This window comes from Globicephala melas, chromosome 3, assembly GCF_963455315.2.
Source record: "Globicephala melas chromosome 3, mGloMel1.2, whole genome shotgun sequence".
Lineage (NCBI taxonomy): Eukaryota > Metazoa > Chordata > Mammalia > Artiodactyla > Delphinidae > Globicephala > Globicephala melas.
The window spans coordinates 171000107-171021084 of NC_083316.1; the positions used below are offsets into that span (position 1 = coordinate 171000107).

Here is a 20978-nt window from a genome sequence, read left to right on the forward strand (position 1 = left end):
GGAGGGCAGCCCTCCTTGATTAAGGAATGGGTCTCCTGTCTGTATGCATTCAACGAATGTTTATGGATTGCCTGTGTGCCAGGCACTGTTCTGAGTCCAGCTGGGAACAAGATACAAAAATCCCTTCTGTTGTGGAGCTGACCCTACAGTTTATCAGGCGGAAATGAGTGCTATTGCGGAGGGCGCCTCAATAGATGGACATTTGAGCAAAGACTTGAAACGTGTGGGTTAGCAAGCCACGCAGGTGTCTTGGGAACGGTGCACCGGGTAGGGGCACAGCCAGTGCAAAGGCCCGGAGGTGAGAACGCTCAAGAGCGTCCCAGGTACAGTGAGGACAGAAAGGTAAGAGAAAGGTGGGACTTGGCAATAAGAGCAATAATGAGGGAAGCGGGGACCTTTGTAGATTTGTAGAAGAGGAGGGGCTCGGACCCGCCCAAGACCCGCCTTCGGCCTTTCCCGCAGCCTTCGGCCCCGCCCCCAACCCCACCCCGGGCCCTGATCCAGGTTTGCCAAGGGTACTCGGCCTCGCCCCCTCAGGACCCGCCCCCCTGCCATCCCCACAGCCTGGCCCCGCCCCGGCCCTGCGCCCGCTCCTAGTTTGCCCCTCGGCAGCCACCGTCGCCCGGGCCACCGCCCGCCGCGTGCGTCGCCTGCTCCGCTTCCGCCGCCCTTCCCTGTCTCACGCCGTGCGTGCCCTGCGTGCCTTGCGGGAGCGTGCGCGGGAGCGTCGGCCGGCGAGGGAGCAGCAAACGGCCGGCGGCGGGCGGCGAGTGCCGCGCGGGGGGCGGGCGGCGCGGAGGAGGCGGCGGTGGCCATGGCCGAGGCGTCACCGCAGCCCGGACGGTACTTCTGTCACTGCTGCTCGGTCGAGATCGTGCCGCGCCTGCCGGTGAGGCCCAGGCCAGGCGGGCGGGGGCCTTTGCCTCAGCCTGAGGCGAGCTGGCTCGGACGGGGAAACTGAGGTCCCCGCGGAGGGCCCGGAAGCGGGCGGCCCTGGTGGCGCAGCTGGGCCGGCGGCCGGGAGGGAACGGGGCCGGCCCCGAGCGCGGTCGGCGCCGCGGCCGCCTCGTGGGAGGGAGTCGCCGCTCTCCCGGGCCCGACGGCGGCCCAATCCTGCGTTCTTCTGCCTCCCGGGGGTGGGGGCCTGCACCCAGGTGGGCCCTGCGCCCTCGCCCGGGTGGAGGCCGCGGGAGGGCTGCTCGTGAAAGGCTCGGTTTCCAGACCTCTCAGCCCGGAAGTTCCGAGTCGGTAGGTCCAGGATGGGATCAGTGCCCCAGCTCCCGGCCGACCCTCCCCCGCTGCACGGGTGGAAGACTGAAGGCACGGCGGCCCCGCTCCCGGCATTTGCCGCTCGGCTAGCTCCCGGGGAGCAAGAAGCGGGCGGTGCGGTTGACCAGGGGAAGGAGCTGCAGGTGGCAACGATTGATAGAGTACCAGCTCTCCTTGGTCACCTGGTTGATTTTAGAGCCAGGCTCTTAGTCCTGCCTTTGCAGCTGTGGGCTTTTCTGGGGGAGGCAGGAGGAGTTGGTGGACATAATCCCAGCTTCAGAGGAGACTGAGCTAGAGTCAGGGTTTGGAGGGGAGAGGAGTGCCTGGGCCCAGGAGGAGAGAAAGGGTAGAGGTGGTGTGGCTTCCAGAGGCAAGGGGCTTGGCGGGGGTGCATAAATCGAAACCCTGGGTGCATGAGCAGACTTGAGGAGCTGAGACTTGCCCCACTCCCCCACTCCAGCGTCCCGGAAGAAGTCCTCCTTCTGCGTCTTCCGGCTCCCTGCACGCCCCAGCAATGGGTCTGGTTTCCTCGACTGGCAGGAAGGGGCTGGTCGCAGGACAGTCCCCAGCCTGGAGGAGCTGCACGCAGCCCCTCGCAGCTGTTGTGAGCCCTGGACAGGCCCTGGGTCTCAGGCTTACCCCAGAGTGGCCTGTCCAGAGCCATCGGAAGCCTGGGGCCGAGCAGTCTGTGTTGCTAGCTGTTTTGGCCTCCCCTCCTGGGGCCAGCCTGGGGCCCGGGTCCTGGCCCCGAAGGACCCTGATCTTTTCCGACTGTCACTGGGCTAGCGGGGTTTTTCCTAGTCACAGGATCCAGTGGTGACAAGGTAGCCATGACCTTTGCCCTCCCAGTTTATAGGGAGCCAACGCTGAACAAGCGATTGGCAAATATTTGATCGGGAACTTGGTAAATTCTGTTAAGCGCAAATAATGGCAGGGAGGGGACCGGCGTGGAGTTTGGGACGGGATTGGAAGAGGCCCAGTAGAGTGGGTGTCTGTTTATGAGTAAGGGGCGCACTTGGTGTTCTCGGGGGCAGGAAGGTGGGCTCTTAACGTGGTGACGTTGGAAGTGCCCCACCAGCAAATGCGCTCCCCGCCACCACCACCACCCCTGCCCCCCAGCCCCGGCCGCCCGCCAGCACGGACCTCTGTTCACGGGAAACCGGCCTGAGGTTGGTGTGCAGTGAGACGCTGGCTGGTGTTGAGCTGCTCCTCCTGACCTGCTGTCGCGGCCCTCTGCCCGCAGGCTTCCTCCCAGCAGCCCAGACGCCCTGGGCCTCGGTCTCCTCGCCTGTCAGACGGGTTGGCGAGGGCACCCCTGTGCTTGACGGGCACGCGTGGGCAGGGGGGGCCCGGGAAGCCGGGGAGGGGCTGGTGCCTGCCTGGAGCGGGCGTGTGGGAGCAGGAACCAGACCGGCTGGCCGATCCGGAGGCCTCTGCGCAGGTGCGCAGGCCCAGACTCGATTCCCCCAGGAAACGGGAGCACCAGGGACGAGGTGGACATGGGGCGTCCGCGGGCGGGCCCCGCGGGTGGGCGGACCAGGTGGTGTTTGGGGTTTGGCCCACCACCACGGGTGGCCTTGTTGAGGCCTGCTGTCCTGTGGATGACCCCTGTCTTCCTCTCAGAAGTGTCCCTGAGCAGGGTCGGAGGACGGGGACAGGACCTGGCAGCTGCCTCGGAGGGCCATCAGGGTGAGGAGAGAAGGCCCGTGTGTGTCCCCAGCCTTGTGCACCCGCACCTTGTCCTCCACACAGAGCCGCTGGGGAGCAGGCTGGGCCCCCACCCACCCGGCGTGCTGTGCTGCTGCCGAGGGCGCCCATTTCCCCCGCTGCTGCCGAGGCCCAGGGAGGCTCAGCCCTGCGCCTGGAGTTGAGACCCAGGGGCCCAGAGATGAGGGCTGCCCCACAGGGCGGGAGTCTGGGGGTGCAGCAGGGGGCTGAGCCCCGGAGGGGCGGCTGGACGAGGGGTGCCAGACAGAGCCACACTGTGGGGCTCCCCGGCTGCACCTCCAAGCCTCCCGGCGCCGTTGGAGGCTGAAGTGAGGCGCACCCCCGGCAGGGTGGGCCCATGTGTCACGTCGATGGGCGCTTGCCGGCACTTAGCGGGCCCCAGGTGATGCGAGGCCCCGGGACGGTGCTGCACCCCGGCATTCAGCAGCATGCGTGGGGCTCACAGACGCTGGGGAGGACAGAGGGGCGTGAATGCGCTTTGTGTGGCAGCTGCTAAGACGCAGAAGAGAGTGCTGCGGGGCAGGGGCACTTGCCCACGGGGTCTGGGTGGGCCCAGTGACATCTGAGGAGGGTTGCCCCTGGGGTCTGTGGGCTGGTGAGGTCAGGCTGGGAGCACGAGGGGCTGCAGGGGCGTGGGGAGTCTCGTCGGGTCTGTATCTGGACCTGAGCTCACATACCCCCCGCAGCTCTGCGCCCCAACCCTTTCTGGGGGCCCTGGGCCCGCCGAGGCCAGCATCTCTCCAGCTCCCACCTCAGCGTCCCCGGCTTCACCACACGCGCCTGGCCGGGGACCCTGGGTCTGCACGTGGTGTGAAAGGGCGCGTGAAGGGTGAGGCCTGTCTCTGAGGGCCCCAGCTGGCCGAGCACAGGGAGCAAACGCTCAGTAAACGTAGCGCTGTTGCCGTGGTGATGATGACTGGATGGCCCTCTTGCCGGCCATCTCCTCAAGATGAGGAGTCTTCGGCTAGGAACAGGTGCTCACGAGCTAGGGTTCTGCGAGGGAGACAGGCCCTGCCCTGTGGGGGGCGAGCACTCCATCCCAGGGTTTCCACTGCTTTTATTACACAGTGATGTAATAAAAATCTCAGGGACACGCCCTTGGAGGAGAGCATTGGAAGATCAGGGTCTGGGCCTTCCCCACCGCCTGCGAGCAGAGCCCGGGGCCCTGCCTGAATCCCTGGGTGCGGGGCGAGCACTGCTCAGCCAGGCCACTCAGTCTCAGGGCGTGGGGCTCTCCAAGGATGGAGGGCGCAGAGCAGGGCCTGACCACAGCCAGCACTGAGCTGCAGGACAGCCGCGGCTGCCGGATTCCAGAGCCTGGGGTTGAGGCCACCCTCCATTTGCAGATGGGGAGACCGAGGCTTGCAGCCGGGAGGTGATGTTTGAGCAGACCCAGCTTCCAAGAGGGAGCAAGCCAGGTAGATATCTGCTCGGATCGAGGGGACACAGGGGACAGGGGATGGCAGAGGCCCAGAGATGGGCGGAGCTGGGAGTGGGCGTGGCCGGGCTGGGTTGTTCTGGGGCTGCAAGGTGAGGTGGGGAGCACTTGGGCTCAGGGAGACACAGGGACTCCAGAGAATGGCGAGGTGACAGGCTCTCAGGCACCCAGGAGCAGTGGCGAGCCTCAAGAGTGGAAGAGGGGGTGCCCGATCTCCAGCAGGGTGTGGCGCCGGCCCCGCCCTGGCTCTTCCAGGCTCACCCTGGGGCAGGGTGCGGGCCTGGGGCAGGCAGGGTCCCCAGGAGAGAGAGAGAGAGATGCTTCTCACGGGGGTTCTGCCAGGCTCCAGTGAGGTTCTGGACCTGCCTGCTGACCTAGATCAGACCCTGGTGGTGTGGGCAGGCCAGAGTCCTAGCTTGCCTGTGAGCTTGTGTTCAGGGGCCGTCTGGTTCCCAGCTTCCTAACCTCGGTCACCACAGACTCACCTGCAGCCACGTTTGCCTGTGTCCATTGCCCTCCCCACGGGGGCTGGGCAGAGGGGGTGAGAACCCTGGTCACCCATCACAAAGCCTCCTGTGGCCACGTTTTGCATCCTGTGAAACGTTGAAATAAACAACAGGTTGAGGGCTGGCTGGGGGGCCTTAGGAGGAGCCCCTGAGTGATGTCCCCGCCGGCCCTGGAAATCCCACGCCAGTGACTACTGTCATGGCCACTCACTGTGTAGGGGAGCCTCCCCTGGGCCCCTCGCCCCTGCTCAGGAGGGCAGAGCACTGCCATCCCTGTTGTTTCTGGCTCAGCATTATTGCGATACACCACCCACTTAAAGCATACACGTTGGTGTGTTCAGTCCACTCAGAGTCCTGAAGCCAGCAGTCACCTCTGTCCAAGTCCAGAACATTCCATCACCCCAAACAGAAGCCCTGTGCCCATCAGCTGTCACCGCGGCCCCTGACAACCACTAGTCCACTCTCTGTGTCTGTGGATTGGCCTGTTCTGGACGTTTCCCATCAATGGATCACACACTGTGTGTCCTTCTGTGTCTGGCTTCTCTCACTGAGCATCCTGTTGTCAGGGTCCATCCACGTGGTAGTGAGTGTCGAGGCTTCACCCCTTTACGTGGCCGAGTGATGCTCCCGTGTGTGGAGGGACCATGTGGTGTTTGTCCGTCATCCGCTGGTGGACACTTAGGTTGTGTCCACCTTTGGCTGCTGTGGACGTGCGTCTCCGTTGCCTCTGGTGGGCACCTGGCTGTGGAATCAGGGTCGTGGGGTGACTGTGGCTGTTTTCCGAGGACGCTGCCCCGTTTCACGCCCCCACCGGCTATGTAGGGGCTCCGATTCCTCCAGCTCCTCCCCGCACTGGTCCCTGCTGGCTTTGTGGGTCCAGCCGTCCGGGGCGGGTGTGAAGTGTGTCCCGCTGGTTTCGGGTTGCGTTTCCTTGTTGCCTGTGTTGTGTGTCTGTTCTTGGCTTGTTGCCACTTGTCTATCTTGGGAGAAACGTCTGTTCTGATCCTCTGTCCGGTTTTTGTGTGTGTTTTGAAGTTTTGAATTTTATTTTTATTTTTTTATGCAGCAGGTTCCTATCAGTTATCCATTTTATACATGTTAGTGTACGTATGTCAATCCCGATCTTCCAGTTCATCACACTGCCATTCTGTCTGGCCGTTTTTTAACCAGGGTGTTTGTCTTTTCGTTGTTGAATTGTGAGAGTTCTGTAGGTATTCTGGATACAAGTCCCCATCACCTGTGCAGCTCCAGCCGCCCTCCCCGTGGCTCAGACAGCGTCCTCTGATCCTCGACCTTCCTTTGCTTTCTGGAGCGGGGCACGTGGGGGGACACGGTATGCACCGTGATGGTCCCGCCGTCCGCAGGGTGGGCCGTGCCCGCTGCACCCCGGCGTCGCTCCCCGCAGAGGGTGGCAAGGCCAGCGGTGCCCTCTGCCTCCAGGAACCGCGCCTCTCCCCGTGGGTACGCGGCTGGCCTCGGGTGGAAGGACCTCACGCTCGCGGCTCAGCGCCCTGTTTGCGTGGCTTTGGGACACGTGTGGCCTGGGCCCGGTTCTGGGCCAGAGTGGCGGCTTTGGTGCTCAGACGTCTTGCCGTCCCTGGGGCAGGTCCCCCTCTCCGCTGCCTTGGAACATCATGGTCTCTGCCCGCTGGCTGTCCGGCCTGGAGAAAGCAAGGGCTGGGAGGGCAGGTGGCCGGTGTGGATGGAGTCGAGCTCCAGCCTGGTGTCATGGGCTGCATGCTGGGGCTGCCAGAATGTTCCGCAGGCCGGTCCCTCTGCCTGGGTGGTGCCTCCCGCCCTTGGTGGCCACCTTCCTGGGAGCAGATCTGCTCCGAGGCCCAGATAGTCCTGGAGCCCCGCTAGTCACTCTCCCCGCCCTCCTTTTTGTGCGAGTGTGGGTGAGGGTGTCACAGAACACTCTCGTGTCCCCCAAGTTGGGAGAGTTTGCTGAACCCACGTCAACTAGCTTGTTGATGGATGCGGCTGACTGGAGGCCCTGAAACTGTGACTTCTGTCACTGTGGGGAGCACCGGCTGATGGACTCGGGGACATGGGAGGTCGAGGAGGCCACCTGCGAGGGGAGCATCGGAGGCCGTAGCCAAGGGCAAGGGCGTCTGTGCGCCAGCCCTGCCGGACCTGGCGGGTTCACACCCAGGGCCTTGAGATGACGCCCATGCTGGCCCTACCACAGCCCAGAGATCACGCTCGCTGCCCTCTCCTCCTGCAGGATTACATCTGCCCAAGATGCGAGTCTGGCTTTATCGAGGAGCTTCCAGAAGAGACCAGGTAAGGCTGCCCCCGGCACAGACCCCTGGCCCGAGGGTGCGCTGGCCGAACCTGGTAGGGGGGACGGGGGGGCCGTGACGAGGGCCAGCGGCTGGACCTGGGTGGGGGTTGGGCTGGACCTCCGCCCTTAGGTTCCTCAGCCTCCTGCCTCGGGCCCTGGGCAGGGGCTGTGGAAGGCGGCCTGAGGCCCATGGGTAGGGGGGGGTCCTGCTTTTGTCCCACTGCTGACGGCGCCTGTCCTCCCAGGAGTGCAGAGAATGGCTCGGCCCCCTCCACAGCCCCCACGGACCAGAGCCGGCAGCCGTTCGAGGTGAGCGGTGAGCAGTGGCCTCTCTCCCTGCCCCCGCCCCCTCCGCGCCCCCATCCACGCGGTCACGGCCCTCCTCTCCGCAGAACGTGGACCAGCCCCTGTTCACGCTGCCGCAGGGCTACGGGCACTTTGCTTTCGGCATCTTTGATGACAGCTTCGAGATTCCCACCTTCCCCCCCGGGGCACAGGCCGACGACGGCAGGGACCCCGAGAGCCGGCGGGAGAGAGAGCAGCACTCCCGGCACCGGTACGGCGCCCGGCAGCCCCGCGCCCGCCTCACCGCGAGGCGGACCACCGGCCGGCACGAAGGCGTCCCCACGCTGGAAGGGTGAGGGGGCCCGGGGGCGGCCGCGGGCGGGACGCTCGGGGCTTCGAGCCCGCCCCACCCCGCTGAGGCAGAGCAGCCAGCTATCCTTCCAGGAGGTTCTGTGGGCACGGAGGTGTGGGTGCTGGCTCAGGGGCTGTCCCCTGGGCAGGGCAGTTCCCCGGTGGGTCCGGCTGGCCCGAGGAGCTGTGTGCCCACTGCCTGCCTGCCCTCCCCCACCGCCCCCGCCCCCAATCGTCCTTCTCAGAGGGGCCTCCGCCCCATGGGCATCTTCATCTGCTGAGATGCGCTGGTCCACGCCCAGACGAGCCGTCCCGGGTGCAGGCGAGCAGTGGTATGCGGTGTCCAGTGTCCCTGCCCCTCCCGCGTGCGGGGTCGTGAGGACAGGAGGACCTAGTAGGCCCGTCCCAGCCCTGCAGGAGTCGGGGCTGAGCTTTCGTGGGTCTTTGTAGATGGAACTTGACTGCAGGTAGGCCGAGGCCTGTCCAGCTCAGGACACAGCCTTGGCTCACCGTGACCTCAGCCGGCACGTTTCAGGGCCGCCGCGAACAGCCGGGCTGATCCCACGGTTCCTCAAGCCCCTGGGATCCCCCACGGTGCTTTCCCCAGGTTGCAAAATGAGAGTTGGATGCAGTCGTGCATTGACAGGTGCCATGCAGCCCTCAAGGAGACACTGCCTTTGGGCGCCTTTCGTGTTTGGTTCTTATTATTACCAGTTGAAAAGCCAGCCCCTTGACGCCGGCCCCTCCCTGGGAGGGCGCTAACCTTGGGCCTGGCTGCTCTGTTCCAGGATCATCCAGCAGCTGGTCAACGGCATCATCACCCCGGCCACCATCCCCAACCTGGGCCTGGGCCCCTGGTGAGTAGCTGGGGGGGTCCCCCTGTGCCCTGTCCGGCCCCTCTGCCACTTGAACCCCAGACTTCTTTGCCCAGGGGCGTCCTGCATTCAAACCCAATGGACTACGCCTGGGGGGCCAACGGCCTGGATGCGATCATCACGCAGGTACAGGGGCCTCCCTGGGGCTGGCACTGGGCACGACGACTTTATAGGCCTGTGCTCCCTGGAGGACGGGGTGTCGTCTCCCACGTCCGCGTCCCTGGTGGCACTTGTGAGGTGGGGACGTGACCACCTTGGGGCCTTCCACTGAGCATTTTTGTCACTGGCGCCTGGTCCCCTGGTTGTAGCCGCGCGAGGATTTGGGGAGGTGCCTCGGCCGTGGGAGGTGCCTGCCGGCCCCGGCTGTGAAGTGACGCTCACTAGATGAGAAGAGTGGGCAGAAGCCCGGGGCTGGGCCTCCTGGGGGCAGCTGACCTCTGACCCCTGAGGGGGTCGGGCCAGGACAAACGGGGCCTCGGTGCTTTTGCAGGTAACCCAGCCTTGCATTTCAGAGCCCCGTGGGGCGAGGGCCCTGCCCGCCCGCCAACAAGCTCCCGGCACTCTGGCCTCTTGTGTTTCAGCTCCTCAATCAGTTTGAAAACACGGGTCCCCCACCCGCAGACAAAGAGAAAATCCAGGCCCTCCCCACCATCCCCGTGACCGAGGAGCACGTAGGTACGCGCCTGTGCCCAGCCTTCTCAGTGGTCCGGAGGCCAGTGTGCCCTCCATCCCCTGGGACACCTCTGGCGGGGGCTGCAGAGAAGCCCCCCTGAGAGCCCCATGGCCTGCCTGCTCCCACAGGCTCCGGGCTGGAGTGCCCCGTGTGCAAGGACGACTACGGGTTGGGCGAGCGCGTGCGGCAGCTGCCCTGCAACCACCTCTTCCACGACGGCTGCATCGTGCCCTGGCTGGAGCAGGTGAGCGGCGGGCCGGCCCGGGACCCTCCCCGCCCCGCCCACCTCTGAACAGCTCCCCTCTCCCCTCTGTTCCCACAAAGCACGACAGCTGCCCCGTCTGCCGAAAGAGCCTCACAGGACAGAACACGGCCACCGACCCCCCGGGCCTGGCGGGCGTGAGCTTCTCCTCCTCCTCGTCGTCCTCCTCCAGCTCGCCCGGTAACGAGAACCCAGCCAGCAGCTCCTGAGCGTCCCAGCCGACCCCCAGGGCGAGCACCGGGCTGCGGGTCGGGACTGCGGATGCCGCGGACTCCCGCACCCCTCGCGCCCACGGACTGCGGTGCCGCCGGGGGCCCCCCCGCGGCACAGGCTTGGAGGACCCGCCCCTCCCGGCTGCTGAGGGAGCCCGGCCTCCCCAGGGCCGGGCGGGCCAGGCTAGGCACATGCCGCCTGGGGCGTCTGACTCCCTTCCTGTTTGTCTCTGACCTCACCCTCTACGTGTTCGACGGCAGAAAGGTTTTTATAATTTTAAATTATTACTGCTTTGAAATAAATGGACGTTTGAGCTCACTCGCGGCCCTGCATGATCTGTGGAGAGACAGGGTGGAGTCGCTCGGCTGGGGTCCCAACCGCGTGGACAGGCCGTTGCGCCCCACTCCAAGCTCGGGGCCCCGGGACCACCAGGATGACCAGCAAAACAAGGACGAAACTGCTCTGACAGACGTTTTTTAAAGGAGAAAATATGTGTATCTTGAAAGCTATTTAAAAATACATCTACTTAGAAAGAAAAGCAGGTGGTTGGCGTGTTACTTGTGTGCGTCGGGGGGCGCAGCCCCGGGCCGGGGAGGTGAGCCGGTCGAGCCCCCGCAGCTGGCGTGTCATCCACAGGCTGTCCCCCATCAGGGTCACACGGCTGCCTCGGCCGGTGAGTGTCCAGCCTGCGCCCTGGGAAGTGCCCCCCATATTGGTCTTCTGTCTCTGAAGTGGAAGCTGGCTGCTGGGAGGGGTGGGAGCCTCCCCTGCACCCTCTTGGCTCCACCCCTGCAACTCCGAGGAAGATCAACCCCCAGGAGGCTGATCACGCCCCACCCCCACCCCAGCCTGTACACCCTGCCGGATCTGAGGGGCTCTGAGGACACCGTGTTCGCGTCTCCAAGGGCAGCTGTGACAACTCACCAAAACTTGGTGACTTAAAACAACACGCTTATCATATCAGTCCTGGGGTCACAATTTACATCTTAGGGGCTAAATGCAGGCGTGGGCAGGGCTGGTTCCTCCAGAGGCTCCAGGGCAGCATCGGTTCCGCCTTTTCCAGCTTCTAGAGGCGCCGCACCCCTGGCTCGCGGCCCCTCCTGCATCCTCACAGCCAGCAGCGCAGCATCTCCCGTCTCTCTCTGCCTCTGACCCTCCAGCCAGCCTCCCTCTAATAAGGACCCTGGGATGATGCTGGGCCCCTCAGGGAATCCAGGGTCGTCCCCATCTCAGGAGCCTTAACTTAATCCCACCTGCGAAGTCCCCTCTGCCTCATGAGGTGACACGTGCTCGGTGGCCCAGGACCAGGCCCTGCCAGTCTGTGGCGGGTCGGTGTTCCCCAGGCTCCCTCACCTCCTCGCTGCCCCAGGCACCCCAATGAGTTCCCAGGTCCGAGCCTTTGCTTGGCTGTGCCCAGCCTGCAGTGCCCTCCCAGACCCGGCCCCCGCGTGGCCGAGTTCCCGTCTCCCGCCTGGCAGGTGCTTTTGTCGAAGCCTCCCTGACCCCAGCTTGTGACTAGACTCCTATGGCCCCTGCTCAGCTCAGTGTCCCCTCAGACTCAGGGGCTCCCTGAGGGCCGGCCGCGTCTGTGGGGTCCGGCGGTGTCCCCAGTGCCCAGCACAGCAGGCGCCCAACGCATGTGAAACCACTGAGTAACCAGACACGGGCTCGCCCGGATCGGGCCTTCCCCGGCCACGGTCTTCAGCTGCCCGCCCGGCTCGCGCGCCTCCTGGAATCTCGGTCCAGCCGTCACTCATGGATCCTGGGCCTCAGGAGACCAGGACGGGCAGGAAGTGCGTGGACGGGTGGTGTCGCTGCGTGCGGACCCCGCGCCCCGGGGCCCCCCGCCCGTCCAACGCCAGGAACATGGGCCGGCCGCGGTGGCGCCAGGGCACGGACTCGTAGGTGTAGCCCTTCTCCTCGATGCGCTCCCGGAACTTAGCGCAGACCCGCTCACAGCGGCCCTGGCCACGCCCCTGGCCACGCCCCCACTCGGGCGCGCCCCACGCACCCCAGCCAGCCCCGCGCACTTGCACTCACCGACCCGGAGTGGCGGCCGCGGCGGTTCATGGCCACATAAAAGCCGGTGTTCACGGCCTTGAGCGCCACGACGCCCACGCGGATGGAGCGCATCTCGAAGAAGACGCCTGAGGGGAGGGGCTGGGTCAGGGCCCGCCCACCACCCACTTGCCCACCCACCCCGCTCTTCATTCATTCATTCGTGTGGGGAACATTCCCCAAGTACCTACCGTGCTCCTGGCCCTGTGCTGGGCGTGGGGATGCACCAGGGACCACGCAGGTCCGTGGGAGTGGCCGTGGCCGTGGGAGTGACGGGGTGGGGGAGGAAGGACACCAGGCCAGGGGGAAGGCCTGAGGCAGGACTGGCCCTGATGGGTCGGGGGAAGTCATTGGGGAGAGCTCAGGGTTTTCTCTGGAGGGCAACGGGGAGCCCAGGGGAGGGCCCCGTTAGTCAGGGATGAGAAAACCAAGCCAGAGGAGGTGAGTGCCTGCCAGGTGAGCTGCTGCTATCAGATGTAGACCCCCGGCAACGACCCTGACAGCTCGGCTAGCCACGGCCATGGCCGGTTATGGGGGAGACAATTCCAGACAGGAGGTACGGCCCAGGCAACGGCCTGGGGGTGGGACACAGGGTGTTTAAAGCACAGTGTGTTCGCATCCATGATACCCGCTAACACTGCTTGAGTGCCAACTGTATGCCAGGCATTGTATCCCACCAAGCCCACACAGCAGCCCCTGGAGGGAGGTGTGGACCGTGCCCACAGGGGAAAACTGAGGCCTGAGAAGTGGCAGAGCCAGTTTCTCGGGCCCTGTCTGTGGATGGATGACCCTGGGCGAGCCCTGCCCCATCTGAGCTGATGTTTCCTATCCAGTGAAGCAGAGCTGGGGGACAAGCCCCAGCCCACACTCTCTGAGCCACACCCAGGCACTGGGGCCTAATCTGGAGTCAAGGCCTTGCCCTCTGGTGTTCACTCTGGACTTGGATGCCTCAGGTGACGGGCAGCTCACCTCATGTCCCACAGGACATTTGCACATGCTATTTCCTGGGTCAGGCACTCAGCTCCTCTTGTGCATGGCCAGCTCCTTCTTTATGAGGCTCAACTCAAGCCCACCTCCTCATTGTCACCCTTATCGCTGCCCAGATGGGGAAACCGAGGCTCAGAGAGAAGCACTGACTGTCCCAGGTCACCCAGCAGAGCCAGACCTCACCCCCAGCCCGAGGCCACCCTTCCTGGCCAGGCCCAGCACTGAGCAACCGGCCCAGCCACTCCCCCTGACCTTGCCCTCGTCCAGTTAGCCTAATGAGGGCCTTGAGAGCCCCAGATGAAAGCAGGTGGGAAGGGCAGGGGTGATTATCTGCCCTAATGGTGGTGATTCAGGCAGTGGCCAGCAATGGCTCAGCTCCCCCGCTCCCCTGCCCAGCCTCAAAAATGTGGGGAGACTGAGACAAGCCTGGGGTCACCGACCGCCCTGGTCTCCCACTTATCACCAACCTCCTCCTCCTTCTTTGTCCCTTCATCTCCTCTTGCCTCATACATTCCACCAACACTTATTGAGCACCTACTGCTTGCTGGGCAGGGCAGCAGGGATATGACTCCAACTCGATGAGGTTCTGGGCACTTTGGAGCCCTAGCTCCATGCCCCCACCTCCCACCTCAGGCAGGTCATTTGCCCTCTCTGTGCCTCAGTTTCCTCATCTGCCAAATGGGTGTCTAGGAAGACATAGAGGGGTCCCCAACTCTGGCAGGTCCTGAGTTTTGTTTTGCAGGGTGGGGAGTTCAGAGTTCAAACCCAGCTCTGCCCCCATCTCATTATGTACTGGGCCCACGGGGGCCCTTCCGGGAGCCTCAGCTTCCCCTCTGTAAATGGGTCCTGTGACCCCCAACGTCAATTATCTCACAAAGACCCTTCTGCTGAGCCAGGACCAGAGCTGGGAGCTTCCCCTGTGACCTTCACCCCAACTGTCCAACCCTCCTTCCAAGTGAGTTGGACCCCATTTTACAGTTGAGGAAACTGAGGCCCCAGTCAGGAAATGACTTGGCTGACGCCACACGGCCAGAGAAGCCTCCGGACCCTCCCTCAAGTGAGAGAGGGCCCAGTTCACTGCTGCTACTACTGCTGCCTTTGCTGTTATTGTCCGCCTATCTGCCCTGTACCCCTGCCCCCGCGCAGCGCCCCCGGCTACTCACTGTCAGGGCTGTCGCGCCAGCGGGTGCCCTGCACGTGGCCGCTGGGGTCCACACACAGGAAGAAGTGGGTGGAGGAGAAGAGGCGCCGTCAGCGCACGTCACCCTCCAGATGCATGTAGCTGCGTGGTCTCCGCGGACTGTTTGGGGTCCCCGCGGCGCCGGGCGCCCGTGCCAGCAGTAGCCACGCCAGGCCCAGCCACAGGCAGCCGCGTATGGCCCCGCGCCCCGCTCGCCGCCGCCTGGTCTTGACTCCCCGCGCGCGTCCGCGGCTCTGCCATTGCGAGATGGGGGGCAGAGTGCCCGACGGGGCCAATAGGGCGCCTCGGGGGCGGGGCCAGAGCCACAGTGGGTGGGCCAGGATGCTGGGCGGGGCCGTGGTCAGGGCGGCCTGACCGCCCTGCAGAGTCTGGGACAGGCCAATGCGGCTCCTGGGGGGCGGGGCCAGAGCCGCAGGGGGCGGGATGACTCCCCACGGGGGTGGGGCCAGTACAAGGGCGGGGCCCATTCGGGAAAACACTCCGGCCTCCACGCGTGTTTGTTTGCCTTGCGGGGCGGGGAGGGCGGTGCTTGTCCGTGAGTAGCCAGATTGGCCTGCAGGGGCTGCGGGAGTGTGAGAGAGGCGGGCCACAGAGACACGGCGGGAGTCAGAGCCAAAGAGAGGGAGAGACAGAGCCAGAGACAGAGAGATATAAAGACAGAGCCAGTGGGCTTCCCTGGTGGCGCAGTGGTTGAGAGTCCGCCTGCCGATGCAGGGGACACGGCTTCGTGCCCCGGTCCGGGAGGATCCCACATGCCGCGGAGCGGCTGGGCCCGTGAGTCGTGGCCGCGGAGCCTGCGCGTCTGGAGCCTGTGCTCCACAGCGGGAGAGGCCACAACAGTGAGAGGCCCGTGTACCGCAAAAAAAAAAAAAGAGCCAGGTGTACAGCACAGGCCTTGTAATAACCTATAATGGAAAAGAATCCAAAACAGAATAGTATATATGTATAACTGAATCACTTTGCGGTATGCCTGAAACTAACACAACATTGTAAATTAACTACACATCAATTTTTTAAAAGGGTAAAAAAAAAAGAGCCAGAAACAGAGAAAGACAGAGACAAGAGACTGAGAGGCAGAGATAGACAGAGACTAAGATGGAGGGACAGAGTCTATGAGACTGCACAGGCAGAGATGGCTGAGACAGAGACAGAGACAGACAGATGTGTGAGAGACAGAGAGACAGGGAGAGACGGAACTGCCCAGGGGTCAGAGGTTGGGATGGAAGTTCTGGCCCGAGTGCCTGTCCTTGCCAGCCAGGCCCCTGAACAGGGAATGCCCCGGGGGGCTTGTCTACCCTTCCAACTAGAGCTTCCTGAGAGCCAGGTCCAGGGGCCATGCGGCTTTGCTGAGGGGTGGGCCTGGGGGAAAGTGTGGGTGGAGGGGCAGGGGAACTGTTGGAGCATATGCTGTGCACACAGGTGTTGGGCAGCAAGGTGGCCGATGGGAGGATGGACAGTTGGGCATGTCCGAGGCCAGCTGATGGGGACCGGGTTGATGACCAAGGCCAGCACCCTGTCCCCAGCATCCGTCTCTGCATGTCCAAGGTGGTAGGAATGGGGCCACCCTGTTACAGACACACCCACCCAGTGCCCTGGGCCCTGCGAGGTGAGTGCAGTAAACCTTCACAGACTCAGAGCCAAGCGACATCATTGACAGGTGGGGGAGCCAAGGCCCAGGAGGGGCAGGGATTTCCCCAAGGCCCCACACAGGACACATCCCAGGCTCCCTGCCTTTTGGCTCCTGGTGGCTCAATTCTACAGCCATGGATGCAGGTGGCACCTTTAAGTAGCACCGGGGTGAGGACAAGGTGACAACCCTGCCCTGATGGACTGCTGGGGGGCCAACCGGTCCAGCCAGACGGTGTCGCTGGGATGCCTTCCTGGTGGCTCCAGGGATTCCCCGATCCCTCTTCCTGGCCCCAGGAGGGCCAAGCAGGGGGTGTGGCAGACATCCAAGCCTAGGACCCCAGGACTGAGATAGGGATCCAGCCCGGACTATCTCCCCACACTCAGAGCCCTGAGGCCAGCACCCAGGGGACTGGCCTGCAGGCATCACCTCCCCGAGCCTTGCCTCCTCCTGTGGAAAATAGGCCAGGAGAGGGAAGGCTGGAAGGATGCAATGAGATAATCCACAACCTCACTGGGTACTCGGAATAACACCTCCACTCCCACCAGCTAGAAGCTTGGTCTTCCCTTCATAGACTGTCCCCACCCCACCTGCCAGGAGGACAAGATCCAGGGCCCTGTATGACCGGAGGGGACCCACGCCTGAGGAGAGAGCTGCGCCCCAGGTGCTTTTCGCAACAGCTTCACTGAAATATAATTCACATGCCACCCAGTTCACCCAGGAAATAGTGCAATTAATGCTTTCAGTACAGAGTTGTCAATGCTTACCTCTGTCTAGTTCCAGAACATTCCATCACCCCAAAGAGAAGCCCCGTCCCCATCAGCAGTTACCCTCATCCCCTCCCCAGCCCCTGACAACCACGAATCTACTCTCTGTCTCCGTGGATTTGCCTGTTCTGGACGTTTCCCATCAATGGACTCACACCCTTTGTGTCCTTCTGTGTCTGGCTTCTCTCACTGAGCATTGTGTTCAACTTCCATCCACATTGTATCAAGTGTCAATGCTTCACCCCTTCGCATGACTGAGTGATGCTCCCATGTGTGGAGGGACCATATTCTGTTTACCCATCATCCATTGCTGGACACGTGGTTGTTGCTGCCTTTTGGCTGTCGTGAATCATGCTACTGCGGACGTGTACGAGTTTAAGTGTGAACAGAAGTCGCCATTTCTCTCATGTATATACCCAAGAGTGGAACTGCTGGGTCACATAGTGATTCTATGATTGGCTTTTTTTTTTTTTTTTTTTTTTTTGCGGTAAGCAGGCCTCTCACTGTTGTGGTCTCTCCCGTTGCGGAGCACAGGCTCCGGATACGCAGGCTCAGTGGCCATGGCTCACGGGCCCAGCCGCTCCGCGGCATGTGGGATCCTCCCGGACCGGGGCACGAACCCGTGTCCCCTGCATCGGCAGGCAGACTCCCAACCACTGTGCCCCAGGGAAGCCCGGTTGGCTTTTTGAGGAGCTGCCAGAACGTCTTCCACAACAGCTGCCCCATCTCACATTCTCACCAGCTGTGCACGAGTGCTCCAGTGTTCCCACCTCTTCACCAGCAGCTGTGATTGGCCATCGTTTTGACTGCAGCCATCCTAGTTGGGTACAGAGGTATCTCCCTGTGGTTTTCTGGAAGACGTCAAGCCTACAGACAAGTTGTGAGAACAGCACAATTAACGCCCTGTTGCGGGAGTCCCCAGTTCTACATATTATTTTTGATTTCCGTCAGCTGGAGGATGGGTAAATACACTGCAGCAAACTCACGGGGGAGTACTATGCAGCCATGAAAAAGAGTAACCCACTGAATACAAAACAATGTGGATGACTGAGACAGAATGAGGAGAAGCAGTCAGACACAATAGATGTCCATCTATGGGACATTCTGGAAAACCAACCCATGGTGTGAACTGTCCGATGGGTGTCGCCCTCAGGGGCAATGATAGGAGACATGAGGGGGTTTCAGGGGCTGGGTGTTCTTTGGAAGACTCCTGTGTCCTGGAAAATTAATTGAACTGTATTCTTTCTTTCTTTTTTTTTTGGCCGCGCCCACGCGGCCTTGTGGGATCTTAGTTCCCTGACCAGGGATGGAACCGCGCCCCCTGCATTGGATATGCAGAGTCTTAACCACTGGACCGCCAGGGAAGTCCCGTGAACTGTATTCTTGATGTGTGCACTGTCCATGTTCTACCTGAAAAATACACACGTGTGGTCTTTTTATGTATGTGAGTATTTGAGAGGCAGCCTCAGAAATGGTCGGACTAGTATTTTTTTTTTTTCTTTGGCTGTGCCATGCGGCTGGGGATCACATTTCACCGACCAGGGATCGAACCCGGACCCTTGGCAGTGAAATCGAGGGGTCTTAACCACCGGACCGCCAGGGAATTCCCGGACGAGTCTTCTAATGTCAAGGTCCTCCGTCATAGCCAAGCGGCAACCTCATTCCTCATCCACGCTCAAATGCCCCCTCTTGTCACCGTTATGTCCTTGAATACATTTTTTTCTCATGCCAAACCTGGGTAGGGCACATGCAGTGCCTTCTGTTCTCCCTTTGTCTCTGTGATTGGCTGAATAAAGACCCACAAACATGTGTCCACGTTCTAATCCCCAGAACCTGTGAATCTGACCTTATTTGGATAAAGAGTCTTGGCAGCGGCCATTACATTAAGATTTTCAAATGAGATCATCCTAGGGGCCCTAAATGCAGTCACAAGTACCCTTATGAGAGACACAGACACGGAGGAGAGGCCACGTGAAGGCGAAGGCAGAGACGGGAGGGACATGGCCACAAGCCCAGGACGCCTGGAGCCCCAGAAGATGGAAGAGGCAGTAAGGACCCTCCCTGGGAGCCTCCAGATGGGGCACGGCTCTGTGCACACCCTGATTTCATCCTAGTGATACTAATTTTGGATGTCTTGTCTCCAGAAATATGAGAGGATTAATTTCTGTTGTTAGGCACCAAGTTTGTGGTCGTTTGTTACGGCAGCCCCCAGAATCTGATGCCGTGTCTTTCCATTTAGAGAGCATTCCTTGCCTTCCTCAACACGTCTCCTTTTTTTTTATTATTATTAATTTTTTCTTGGAGTATAATTGATTTACAATGCTGTGTTAGTTTCAGGTGTAGAGCAAACTGAATCAGCTATACATATATATATATCCACTCTTTTCTAGATTCTTTTCCCATATAGGTCATTACAGAGTACTGAGTAGAGTTCCCTGTGCTACATGGTAGGTCCTTACTAGTTTTCTGTTTTATGTATGGTAGTGTGTGTATGTCCATCCCAGTCTCCCAGTTTATCCCTCCCCTCCCCCCAACATTTTTGAAGTCTCACAGAATGTCTAAGTTCACCCGATCGTCTCTTGGTTCAATTTGGGTGAAAAGTTTTGGGGAAGAACCCAGCACACGCGAACAGCTTCTGAAACACAGTCTTGCCCAAACCCCAACGTCTCGATGCCATGACCCCCTCTTAAGGACATCTGTCTCCACTTGTCTCGTGTGTTATTCGTATTTTCATGCTTAAGTTTTACAAGGAAATTTGATATCCCCATCAGGAGTGGAAAACCAGTGCCATACGTTGACACATTGACAATAAGCTGCAAGAAGAAATACAAAGAGAAGAGACCATGTGACAAAAGTCTCCGATTGGCAGAACCCCAGCCCGGGAGCTGAAACGGGGTAACACGCAGGTGGCACCAATTGAGACCGCCTGTGTTTGAGCAGGGACTGAAAGGAGAATGGCTTCCTCACCGTCAAGATCCAGGATCCAGCTCTTGGGAGATACTGGTTTAGGGAATCTGATGTCCCAGAGAGTAAAAGAGGAAACTGAGGCAAAAGAATTCAGAAGTCTTGGCTTCCAGTCCAGGCTCCTGGCTCCGCCAGACTGCAGGGATACGAGGGGATGTCTCTAGGTCTTGGGGGAGCCAGGGCCAGCTGATTCAGTGACCCCTTCCCCCACCAGGAAGGAAACCCTAGATATGAGCCAGGTCTGAGGTCACGGCCCCCCGGGGCATCTTGGGGTGGATTGGGGCGGTTTCGGGAGGATGCTGCTGTCTGTTGAAAACATTCCCAGCTGGTGGCATCACAGTGCACAGGCCCGCGTGGGCAGCTGCATCTGGAATGTGCTGGCGAGAGGCGTCCAGACCTAGGAGTCTGGCCCTTCCAGAGTACAGGTCCGGCCTCCACTCTGGGTAGTGGGGAGACTGAAGTCTGACCAGCTGGGGACAGGTGGCAGCTTGAGCTGAGGCCCCTAAGGCCCGCCGTGGTCTGGCCCCTGAGCACCCTTCCACCTTTGTCTCTGCTTCCTCTCTCCCAAACACTGCTCCAATTCCAACTTTCCTGTCTCTCAGGCCTTTGTACTCACTTTGATTGCTGCCTGGAGCGCAGTTACATCATGTGTGCCTATTCTCACCCTTCACATACTAGCCGATCCCAGAGAAGACGCTCCCTCCCCTGACCTCAGTTTCCCCAACTGAACGATAAGGTGAGGCATGCCTTCCAGGTCTGATTCTAAAGTTCTGGCCCTGCTTACTCCTGAGTGGGATCTCCCTGGAGACCAGGGCTGAGATGCTCCAGGCATTATTTCATTCCATTTGTCATCAAGTCAACTTAGTTAGAGGTGAGTCTGCGCTCTCTGCCCCACTCCGTCCCTGGCCTTGGGAACTAGTGGGTAAACTGAGGCCAGAAAGAGTGAATGAGGGAAATGTCCAGGAAACACAATGATCCAGCTGACCGTTGGCTCTGCGGCTTTGAGTCAGACGGATGTGGGCCTTCATTCCAGTCTCTCTGACATTCGTGCTGTGTGTCTTTGGGGAACCTGATTGACCTCTCTGAACCTCAGCTTCCTCCACAATAAACCGGAGATAGTAATAGTTCCCTCCCCAGAGCTATCTTTGGATCAATGAAGATCGCGGATAGGAATCTCTAAATTGCAGAACGCTGTCCTAATTATTTGGCGACTATTCCTTAAACAACAACAACAACAAAACCCAGGTTCCGGGTCCTCCCAAAGATGGCTTAGATTCTCGCAGTGTTGCCCAAGCAACGGCTCTGTCCCGCCCCACCGCGACAGGGAACAGCCAATCAACGGGCACCACCGGCGCATGCCTCCCGCCTCCGGCGCCCCGATGCCCCCTGGGAATTGTGGTTCCTCCCGCGCTCTCCAGGCGCGTGGTCCCTTCGCGGCCGCCGTAGGCCATAGGACTACAACTCCCGGCGGGCGCGGGCGGCGCATG

At 61.4% G+C, this 20978-nt stretch overlaps 2 protein-coding genes across 6 annotated transcripts; one reads left to right on the forward strand and one right to left on the reverse strand.

The window, feature by feature from the left end:
* Positions 1-700: 700 nt before the first annotated feature.
* On the forward strand, positions 701-10425 carry RNF126 (ring finger protein 126). Of its 5 annotated transcripts, none has more exons than XM_060297477.2 (9): positions 701-889; positions 7169-7227; positions 7474-7537; positions 7726-7784; positions 8653-8721; positions 8796-8865; positions 9321-9414; positions 9541-9656; positions 9737-10425. In XM_060297477.2, the coding sequence occupies exons 1-9, from the start codon at positions 815-817 to the stop codon at positions 9881-9883; spliced, it is 753 nt and encodes a 250-aa protein (XP_060153460.1). In that variant the 5' UTR covers positions 701-814; the 3' UTR covers positions 9884-10425. The 5 variants fall into 5 exon arrangements, with proteins under 5 accessions (XP_060153460.1, XP_060153459.1, XP_030701445.1 ...); XM_060297476.2 differs by having other exon boundaries at positions 702-889; positions 7621-7784; XM_030845585.3 differs by having other exon boundaries at positions 702-889; positions 7654-7865.
* FGF22 (fibroblast growth factor 22) lies at positions 10320-14600 on the reverse strand. Its single transcript, XM_030845688.3, is given in 3 exon segments — positions 10320-11839; positions 11928-12034; positions 14096-14600. Coding segments are annotated over 3 exon segments (795 nt in total). The 3' UTR covers positions 10320-11656.
* Positions 14601-20978: the final 6378 nt, after the last annotated feature.